General features: G+C 40.1%; 1 protein-coding gene across 4 annotated transcripts; it reads right to left on the bottom strand.

Annotated features, from left to right (window-relative positions):
• Window positions 1-3,164: 3,164 nt before the first annotated feature.
• On the bottom strand, window positions 3,165-7,120 carry LOC147617438 (deSI-like protein At4g17486). 4 transcript variants are annotated; one of them, XM_086775705.1, is made up of 4 exons: window positions 6,282-6,970; window positions 5,243-5,347; window positions 3,975-4,262; window positions 3,165-3,874 (listed from the first exon to the last, which is right to left on the bottom strand). In XM_086775705.1, the coding sequence occupies exons 1-4, from the start codon at window positions 6,409-6,411 to the stop codon at window positions 3,621-3,623; spliced, it is 777 nt and encodes a 258-aa protein (XP_086631831.1). In that variant the 5' UTR covers window positions 6,412-6,970; the 3' UTR covers window positions 3,165-3,620. The 4 variants fall into 4 exon arrangements, with proteins under 4 accessions (XP_086631831.1, XP_086631832.1, XP_086631833.1 ...); XM_086775706.1 differs by lacking the exon at window positions 5,243-5,347 and adding an exon at window positions 6,031-6,069 and having other exon boundaries at window positions 6,282-6,968; XM_086775707.1 differs by lacking the exon at window positions 5,243-5,347 and having other exon boundaries at window positions 6,282-7,120.
• Window positions 7,121-11,271: the final 4,151 nt, after the last annotated feature.

The following is an 11,271-nucleotide window of genomic DNA, read 5'->3' as shown; positions in this document are numbered from 1 at the left end:
CCTCTTGGTGACAACTCGAGGAGGAGGCAAAGGAGTGGAGCTAGCTATCACTAGCATAGCTTGGAGTCTTTAGAGATACGAGCTTGGACGCCGTCAAGTTTCCAATGACAAGTTAAGGTAAGCATTGTCCGTAGCATTAGGAGATGGATGGTGTAGCATGTAATAACCGTGACTTGAAGGTTCTCTTAAATAGGGTTGATGGTGCACAGATGCCAGCAGTAATGTCGTATAGGGAGAGGCATCCAACACAACAACTTGTATGAGGTGTCAACTTTTACAGCCGAAGCCGATGTTGGGATAAGACAGCTATGGCATGAAATATTTGGGCACCTGAGTTTCGTAGTCTTAAAAGAGATGCAAAGGATTGAGATTGTGGCACATCTGCCACTATCATAAAATATTTGCGCACTTGAGTTTCATAGTCTTAAAAGAGATACAAAGGAGTGGGATCGTGGCACATCTAACGGCATCTTCTGAGATGTCAAATGTGTATGAAGCTTTGTATCATGGGTAAGCAACACCAACATGAATTTCCACAAGAAAGCAAGAATCATGCAAAGACAAGCTTGTTCATGATGCAGATCTTTGTGGTAAAATACCAACCACGGCATTGGGTGACTTCAAAAGAAACACGTGGGTATTTTCTTCGAGACAAGGCTGAAGCTTTTGGAAATTTCATAATATGACATAATTTGGTGGAGAATGAAACATGAAATACACTGAAGAAGTTTTGAACAGATCGAGAAGGAGAATTTACATCTAGTGAATTTATCAATGCCTATAGCAAGGAGCACAAGATGAAGAAAAATTTGGTAGTTATTCTTTTTTGGTTTTGAGATTGTAGTGCATATCCTTGATAAGAGTTACATAAGGGTAGTAAAGGACAAACACCTCAAGAAGGTTATTCTAGTTAGAAAACCTTTAGTTGCATATTTTAGGATATTTGGTTGTGATTGTTTTTTGCATGTTCCAAACTCATCCAGAACCAAGTGGGATTCCAAGAGTAAGAAGAGTATTATCTTAGGATATAGTATGGAGTCAAAGAGATCGGCTAAACGACCCAAAGGCAAAGAAGATAATTGTTAGCCAAGATGTGAAACAACCTCATCAACTAGAGGAGAAGGCTCCGCCCATGCTATTCTTCAACAAAGAAGTAGCCCAACAAACATAGCCACAACCACCAGTGATAGTACTAACTCCACAAGATGTGGATACATCAAATATGAAGAAGAAAAGCATGCAGCATCACAAAAGGATCCATATCCTAAATGGGTGAAGTAGCTCTTGGATGTGGGAAAAAATCACAAATTAGCCAACATCCATTCACATCTATGAGAGAATATGAGAACCTCCACTCACATTTTCATTGTAGGCTTAATGACTAAAATAACAAAAGTACAAGAGCCAACTAGCTTGGAATACAAGTCCTAGCCTACCTCTAAGAGTAAGTGCAACCCTTTGGACATAGCAAAATACACAACCTTCTTGTCCTCAAAAGTTGAAGTCTTAATACGTCCACTTTTAAAAGGGAGACTTATCCAACTGATGAATGGGCTCTTTAAGAGCCCTTGTAGAGGAGCCAAAGTTTTCTTTTACAAGAAAATTCTCAACATTGGAGACTTATTTGATTGGATGAATGAGAACTCTGAAGAGCCCATGTAGAGGAGTCAAAGGGAAAACAATCATACCTAGTTAAGCTCTATAAGAAGCTTCATAAAGACCATGATTGAATCAACAAACAAAGCTAAAATTTTACCCAAGCCAATGTAAAAATGCAAATTAATGACCGGATGAAAAAGTTATGATGACTATAAAACCAAGTTTTATTTCCTACGACTATAAAACCAAGTTTTATTTCCTACGACATAACTATCTTACTCAACCAAGAAAACACCACCTCCCCCCAAAATATATATATATATATATATATCAATCCAAGCTACTTGAAATTGAGTTTGTAAAATACCCTCTTTGTGTTCTATAGGAAAGTAACAAAAAGATTCGAAAACAAGACTTACTTTTAGCCACATGTAAAGCTTCAAGTAAAGAGTTCTTTCTATGAACTGTTCTTCCTTCTATCCCATGAGTTAGGTATGTAACTCCAATCATGAATGTTATTTAATTTTTCTTAACCATAAAATCAAAACTCAGGAAAAAAAAACTAAGTATTACTACCTTTATTAAAAAAATGATATCAAAAAGGAAAACAGATTATCTTTAAGCCAATTTTTAGTTTTATGCTTACTCAAAATAAGTCTTTTGAAAGGAAAGAAAAAAGACCACATATGCACCCTCAAAAGATAGGAACATGGAGCACTAAAAGGTCTCACCACTTGGTTTAAAATTCTGACAAAAACAAAATCATTGCTAACATGTAAAATGTACATACTGATAGAAAGTTCATGTTCTCTCCCAAATTTAGAAGCAACTTAAGTGCAGTCTTGACTCCATGTGAGTATGCTCACATAGCTTTAAATCAAGACATTCTTTCAAACACTTAGGTTGAGGCATCCAAGTTAATATGGAATCCTTGCATTATTAACACAGGCCACAGGGCCAAAGCACACTGACCAACATCTGCTCAAAGGTCCATACATGGCAGTTCATGTCTGGCTGCTGATAAACAGCACAATGAGATGAAATGCCAGCACCTCCCCTCCCCCCCTTCCACCAAACACACACACACATGATATACATTAAGATCATCACAGCCAACTGAGAGCTTAAGCTCCATGCAAGTGAACATTTCTGTGACCCAATGCTTACTAAGAAAAGATAAAGCAAATAGATAAGATTTGAGAGAGAGAAGTTATACCAATGGAATGCTCGAGTTATTTCCAAAAAAGTAAGTGCGATCTTGACTCGTCACCAAGGTAAAAATCATAACATATATGTGAAAAAATACATTCTTTCAAACACAGCCCTGCTTATGGCACACACTGCCTAGCATTTGCTCAAATGTCTAACCACACATGTGCAGTTCATTACTCACTATAACAAACAGCACAATAAGATAGAAGCAAACCCCACACCACCACCACACATGAAATAAAAGGATATTCATTAAAATTGACAGCTTAAGCTCCATAAAACTATATGGATCTATTCCATCACACAAAATTGGCATTACTAAGGTAGATAGCACAGAAGCTAGAACAAGAAAATAAAGAGAAAGAACATTAGCCTCATAACCCACCTTAAATGATCTTTGATGCAGCTTGCAAGATTTGTGTTTTTTTTTTGACACTCAACCTACCCTTTGCAAAGACAGGGCAAAAACCAAATACAGCAATATTCTCAAGTGAGGCTTTCAGAACAGCACAACACGGAAAATTATCATGAGATTGCATGCAAATGCCTCTTCAAAGCATGAATGCCTCCATTTGTGAAGGCCTTTCCAGCATTGTTAAATGATCTCATACTCTTGACCAGACTCAAGAGCCTGTCACACACACAACACATTGAGGACACACATCTCTGCATTGACATTTGGTCCAATCTTGGGTGCCCTTCTCAAGCTAAAAAAACCCTGTTTCTCTTCTTCATCCCTCTTACTTTGAGCTTGTCACAGCCCACACATGACCTCATGCTTCTCTTCTTGAAGGTGCACAACACAACCATCATAACTGTCTGAATTTTTGATTCACAGAAGTAGAATGTTTCCAATTCCATGGCAAAACTCTTCCCTTAAAGGGTTGCAAAAATGCAGAGGAAACCGATAGGCGCCTTTTTCTCGGTGTCACTGTGGCCAAACGATCCACTAATCGAATACACCTGCTTTTTTTGGGCCCATTTCTCTCACCTTCAATTTCGGGGGTGTGCCCAATAGAACTGACATTAAGACTATCAGGAAGCAAGCAGTTGCAAAGAGAGCCTGCCATTTTCAAGAGTATTAGTATGGCATGCCCAATCACCACACACAAGGAACCACCACAGACATAGTTACAAGTTAGACAAATCAAATATTTGCTTACCTAGTTTTGCAAGCCGGTTTACCCAGCCAGGTATCGAGGAGCCAGTCAACCGTGTGGAAACATCATTGCAGAAGTGATTGCAGTTCTTTGCCATCAGATGATATGTGTCCCCATTGTATTCGCTTGCTATCCCCACCATAAATTCCCTGAAGTCTTTGGAGCTGAGTTGAATGGTTCCCAGCTGAATTGCCCTCCGAAATCGGAATCCTGGACAGCTCCGAGGCTCGACCTCAAAAACACCACTCGAAGGAAAATCGTGTGCCCCAAATGCATACTCTACACCATGGGCTGCACAGCAGGAAAAAACAGCAGTTAGAGGTTTTCTCCTATCAAGTATAAACTGGTCACCAACCTCAACACAATCAAGTATAAACTGGTCACCAACCTCAACACAATCAAGCATACAATGAAAAACCAAATCTTCAAGTATATTTTAAGAAAGGTTAGGAATACTTCTAAGGCATGATTAATGGTCTCCATATCTAGCCCCAACTCTAGGATAACTCTTTCAAAGTCTCCTCCTCTAGAGCTCTAAAGCTGAGGATACCCATGTTGACTGATACAGGTAAGAGAAGAGGATGCTAAAATACATCAAGTGGAAGGCGAGATGCATGCATCACCCTTGTACAAAAATCGAAGGTTGACACTTTCAGTTTCTCTTGCCTCTCGCAGGGCCAACCTTGTTCCTTAAGTCTTGAAAAAGACCCAAGAAAGCACCTTAAAGGCAGCTAATTTTCACTCATGATGCTGCTGGTTGGCCAATCTTGACAGGGCTTGCAAACGTGAGAATACAGACCAACAAAGGGCCTGACCCATATGCAGAACCTGGCTTAATGTACAACCTCATGAGCATCATACCACAAGGAAGCTTAGCGGATTTGGTGAAACCAACGTAAGCAGAACAAAGGGTTCAGCATGAACTGCTGGTAAAGACCTCATTCAAAGCAGAAACACCGCATTTCCAAAGACATACAAAACAGCAGATACATGTATATCTGTAGCTTGTGATCAATAACCATGTCATCTTTTCCAAGTTTTCACAAGCTTTTACTAGTGCAGCATTGAAAGAAATGAAAAGAGATTTTATCAAAGTCTGTCCAAAAAGCAGGAGTTAATTGGATGTTGATAATGGATGCTGAGAAACGAATGCTGGGCAGATGGATGGTAAGGAAGACATGATCAACCATGGATGGTAAGAAAGAAATGATCCACCATTGACATGGATTAGTAAAATACTTTGGAGCTCAAATGTGAGCTGTCCACTCGACCTGATAGTGATATCTGATGCTGGTTAGACATCTCTATTTGCATGTTGAAATGGCCCATTCCAGCCATGCTCAGGGATGGAGCTGCAATCTCGCCCTTCCAAATCCCTGCCATCCCCAACAGGGCATCATCATCAACGGTACATTCTATGATACATGTGGCAATGTTTTAGCGAGGGGTTCTAACACATCCATCCAAAAGATGTGCAAGGTATATAGACCAAAGGAAAGTTCAGATTATTTCATAAACTTAACAAAATCCAAAGTTCCATCTTGACTCCACGAAAGTCTACTCACAAAACTTCAAATTATCAACTCCATCATGCATAGCATAGAGTAGGTGCAAGTCCATACACAAAGATAAGACGCCGTAGTAAACCATTCTTCATATGTAAATCATTGAGCTGAGGCCCGTTACACATACCCCACCGCCCATGTATGGGCGGGGGAGATTGCCTGCCCATGAATTATGGGCTGTGGATACCCCCACCACATCAGCATGGGCAGGTATGGCGATGTGTAATGGGCCTGGGTTTGTATCACTTCTCTGGGATTAAAGGGAAGACTCAACCATGATTGAAGGCTAGTCCATAGAGCTTGCATACAACTGAAGAGAAGGCAACATAATTACAACCAAAGTTGTCCAAGAAAGATTTATATCCATGGCCTCTATGGCTTGTATGCTAGCAGCCATGGCATCTGGAACAATTAAGACACATTGTAGGCTAGTCCATAAAGCTGAAGAGAAGGCAACGTAATTACAACCAAAGTTGTCCAAGAAAGGTTCATACCCATGGCCTCTGTGGCTTGAATGCTAGCAGCCATGGCATCTGGCACCATTAAGACACATTGGTCTCCAAGAAAAAATACAATTCAAAGCAAGAATTGAAAATAAAAAAGCAGAAAACAAAAAATAATCATAATTCAACGCATGGGAAAAGAAAAGAGGAAAAGAGAGAGGGATGCGGGGAGGGCGCGCTGTGGGGCGTGTGTGTGTGTGTGTGTGTGTGTGAGAACGGACAATGGGTATCCAGCAGCTCACCCTCAACAGCGGAGTGATAGATACCAAGGCCAAACCAGTACAGGTACCCATTCATGGGGGTAAGGTCATAAACGTTGAGGTACAGTGGTACACCAATGGTTCTCTTGCGCTTCAGTGCTCTCCTCAACATCCTCCAAGCTTCTCCTCTGCTGTACCCTGATCTCTTTCTCCGAAAAACCCTATTTAAGCCCTTCACTACTTGCTCTGATCCTAGGCTCTACTAGCCCGAATCCTTGGCTCTAACCCTTCGCTCTGCAAAACTCCCATGAGAACACTAAATTCTTGGCTCTGCAAAACCCTAACTCTTGGCTCTGTTGATCCCTGGTACTACTCGGCTCTGAAAAGCCCTAATTCTTGGCTCCGCAAAACCCTCTAAAGAACCCTAATTCTTGTCTCTCAAAAAAACCTCATCCTTGGCTCTGCAGAACCCTAATCTGTGGCTCTGCTGAAAGCTAATTTGCCATGGGAGATGCTCTCAGATCTGCACCCAGCAGCTTGACTAGAGGGAGCCCAACAAGGAGGAGCTGTAAAGGTGATGAACCATTGATGAAGGGGGGAGGAGCGCGGAGAGCAGAGGAGGGCAAGCAGAGTTATACAGAGACAGAGCTGTGCTGTGGGTGGGAAAAATGGGTGAAAAGGGGGTGGGAGGGTGAGAGATTCTTGTGTGTTTCTAGGAGGAGAGAGAATTCAGTAGAGAGAGAAAGCAGTGCGGGGAGAGATTATACAATTAAAGTGGTGCGCGACAAAGAGAGGGGAGATGTGATTTTCAAAAAAAAAGAGAGGGAGACAACTGTGAGGGAGGGCAGCCATATAATAGGACTACACTACACACACACACACACACACACACACAACACACACACCCCCCTTTAAAAGCTCTCCATCCATGTCATGGTCATCAGTCTTCTTTTTTGACCGCACCCAAAATTTTCATATGCTGTATTTTCTATGGTCCAACACCCATTGAATCTTGAAAAAACTTTCAAAATCTGTGCACTTCTCGCCTCGTTTTGAAGGAAGACCCTACCTTTCAAAAATCAACCTTGATGGTGATCAAACCCAAAGTAGTTTCCTACTTGCCCTCGCTCACTAGACTTCAACACCACGGCTCTCATCCGAGTTGGATTTTGGACGCAGCTCTGGCGCGGTTTTGCCTATCGTGATCTCTTTTTCTTTCTTTTTTTTTTAAAAATCTCGACTTGAAAGTAGAAAGTTCACATGTTATCAACCCCACACACAAGTGCCATCGCTCACACACAAGGGCGATTCGAACCCACTACCTAGCGACTCTCGAACTCCATTCTAACCCGCTGCTGCACAACCTATCATGCTCTTTCTTTACCAATGCATCTTTTTCATTAAACATCAAAAATACACTAAAATAGCTCATTTCTATGCAAGGTAGCCCATCAGAAAATCAAGCCTTATCTCATTCTCACCAAAAGATGCAATCAAGAAGCGGTGAATTGGACAAAAAATGTAGCTCCCCCCCTAGAATTCACCCAGAATTACCGAGGTAAAAATGGAGACAATGCTATAGGAATAAATTGCGACCTTTTTAAAATTCCCTTCTGTCATGCACATGGACCCAAAAAACACACATAACTTGTAAAGTGGCTTGGAAATTCCACTTGGAGGTTAAGGTTCCAATCGTTTGATTAGTGGATTATAGAGAAATCTTGAAGGCACAACATTCTTCTATCTACCAGTTAACCTAGATCAGATCTACACATGAATTTCTAACCACATATACATGATGGTTACATCCCACTAGCAAGCAACTTCTTAAGACCTAAAAATACAATGGAAGGTCCACATGCATCTTGAGCTTCTGAACATGCTCATAGGGTATATAAATCATTGCCCACACCAAATGGGCTAGGGGTTGGACCTAAGAGATCTCCCATCCAAAAGCAATGGGCACCCAATATTTCCTTATGTCATGGGAGAGGCAATATTCATACAAACGCCCTTGTACATTAATAACTTTTCTACAGAAGGACCTATAAAATTGGTCCATGCTCTCCAAGACTCAAGGAGGAAAGTGTGTAAACATCTTCATGCCCATTGTACATTGCCCATATGTGTAGCTCGCACGCAGGTAAGTGGAAAAATATATATATATATATATATATATATAGTGTTACACATACAAGATGCCATGGGAAAAGGTACACCCCACCCCCCTCAATGCTTCACCTTCTTATTGAGCTACCTCAAAGCTCAATGGCACGTAGCGCTTTTATAGCTAACAAGCCACCAAAACAACCTTGGACATGCGTTGCACACCACAATGGAAGGTGTATAAAGCTTCCTCCAATGCCTATATTCAATTCCTCATTCCATTACACACACCTTTGTCATCCTATCTTGCTTGATTTGTGGGTTGGAAATCCTTCTTTGACGGGCAACAAATAGATGCAAGTTTTTTAGAGAAATAGTTCTATTTGTAAAACCCAATGGCCCGTCTTTAATCTAAAAATCATAACTAAACACGTATTACTCCAAAATTAATTTTTTGGAGGATCTTATAAAACATTAAAAATATGTATATGGAATCAATTCTTCATTTATGTGATCCATCTTGGAAGGTGCAAATCTTGGGTTGATTATTTTTGTTTTCTTTTTGGGACAACCAAGGGGGGGTATCTCTTGTTGGCATTTATCCCAGGCATGCTATTTGCATGTCGATACGCATCAATGAAGAAAATACCAAGAGGGGGGGGGTATCTCTTGTTTGCATTTATCCCACACATGCTCCATTTTGCATGATGTGGATAGGCAGCAACAAAGAAAATACCTCAAGGGGGGGTGGGGGGGTATCTCTTGTTAGTATTTATCCTAGGCATGCTCCATTTGCATGTGGATAGGCATTAACAAAGAAAATACATCAAGGGGTTCAATTATATAAATGTTACATAGCACCTTAGGCATTTTCTTCATTTATTGAGAGGAAATAAGGTGTGTAGTTGAGATTTTTCATTTACTCTGATTTTTTTCATTAAGAAAATACCTCAGGGAGTTCACTTCATATATGTTACATAACACCTTAGGCATTTTCTTCGTTTGTTGAGAGGAAATAAGATATGTTATTTGAGACTTTTTCTCATCCATGTTTAGTCATATATGTCACACTCCTTGAAGAAAATTATCATTGGAAATAAGGTCAAACTTTTTTTTTAAATGTTGCCCTAAAAAGGGCATTTATACATTTTTTAGCTACCAAATTAGTGTTAAAAGTCCTTTGCGATGTGGATGATGTCATGAGAATGAGAAGTAAAATGCAAGCTTCATAATGCTAAAAAGCGTTTGAATAAGGCCTTTTAGCAAGCTTCATAATGTTAAAAAGCCTTTAAATAAGGCTTACAATGATGGTAGGCTTTAAACAACATGAGTGCACATTGCACGCATGCACACGCACGTGCATGTGTATGTGTACATGTACGTACATGTGTATGTGTGTGCGTGTTCATGTGCATGCATGCGTGTATATGTGTACGTACACGTGCACGTGTGTGTGTGTGTAATCTATTCTACCCTTGTTAAAATATACTTTTTTCCTTTAGGTTAAATTTCTAAGGTCTTAGGTCCCCCTATTGTTTTGTAAATAATGTATTAAAGTATTGATTTTCCAAAGATTGGGGACACCTATTGGGACATGCTACTTTATATTTCGATGCATAAGCCATGAAAAAAGTGTTTTCCTAGTTGAGAGGCCATAGAAAAATATTTGAAGCTAAGTAGTGGTAGCTTAGCTAGTTGGCCATGAAATCCTCTATGTTGGAAATTATGTGAATTAGAACCAAGTCAACACCTCTCTAAAACGAACATGTGCAACGAACATGTTCTGGTGCGTAAAGTCTCATCCACCAATGGCTATTATTTGACATGAGTAATCAAGAGCACAAGGCGCCACCCTCATTTTCAACAAGCTCTTGCTCATTTTTTTAACGAACTTTTTTAAAAACCCATTGTGGCATGTGAATCAAGCCTTATAGAACTCGCTAATTACTTAACCCTTCGGGCCCACCCTCCTCCTTATCAAGTGTAGTAGCCTTTAATTTATTATGAAAGCTAACTAACACCCTTGCCCAACACCCACATGAACCCCCTCATAAACACTCCTTTAAGGGGTCTTTGTGTGATAACTCAATATGATAGATTTTTGCAATTGTTCACACTCCAACTAAGACATTTCTATCCTAATGATAATCTTTGACATGTTTCAAAGCATCACATATTGATGTACATGACAATGTATGTGCAACAATGTATGTGCAACATGAGAGAGAGAAAGAGAGAGAGGGGGGGTAAGAGTTATGCAAACGTATGACATATCAATGATGTGGTCACTATCCTCCTATAATGACCGATGGTGTCAAACTTGAGAAATGATGGAGGATCTCTGAGCAATATAGCCTCTCTCTCTCTCTCTCTCTCTCTCTACACACACACACACACATGCACTTATGCACACATATTCTTGAACTCAAACACTATCTCGAAAGCCTGGAGAGCCAAACCAAGTGTAACACTCCACACCCAATAGATAGAGAAAATCATTATCAATGTGGAAGAAAGATCTATGAGAGAGAGTTGATAGAATTAGAATACTTGAGGGATGTGGTTGTAAGAAAATACTTGTAAGAAATGATCACAAGACAAAGAACTTGATGCAATAAAGATGGACCATAATACTGATAATAATGAATTATAGTTACAAAGACCATGTTATAAATTGATGGCATCTGCCCACCGTGCACTCCAACAAGGAGTTTTGATGGTGATCTAGGTAGATTTTGAATGGAGAATATCATGTACTATGGCAATGCAAGATAGATCTACTCACAAATGATCTCAATATATGACTAAGGAGGTTGTCAAACCTGCCTATACATAGTATCAAGGGATGGTCGTATCATAGCTCCTCATGTGGCCACCCTACGATTGGTCCGAATGGACCAAATTGACTATATAGTATCAAGGGATG

Source organism: Cibotium barometz, chromosome 36 (assembly GCF_041138505.1).
Source record: "Cibotium barometz isolate CiBa-2024 chromosome 36, ASM4113850v1, whole genome shotgun sequence".
In the NCBI taxonomy this organism is placed as follows: Eukaryota; Viridiplantae; Streptophyta; class Polypodiopsida; order Cyatheales; family Cibotiaceae; genus Cibotium; species Cibotium barometz.
This window is presented reverse-complemented; position numbering and strand designations above follow the sequence as displayed.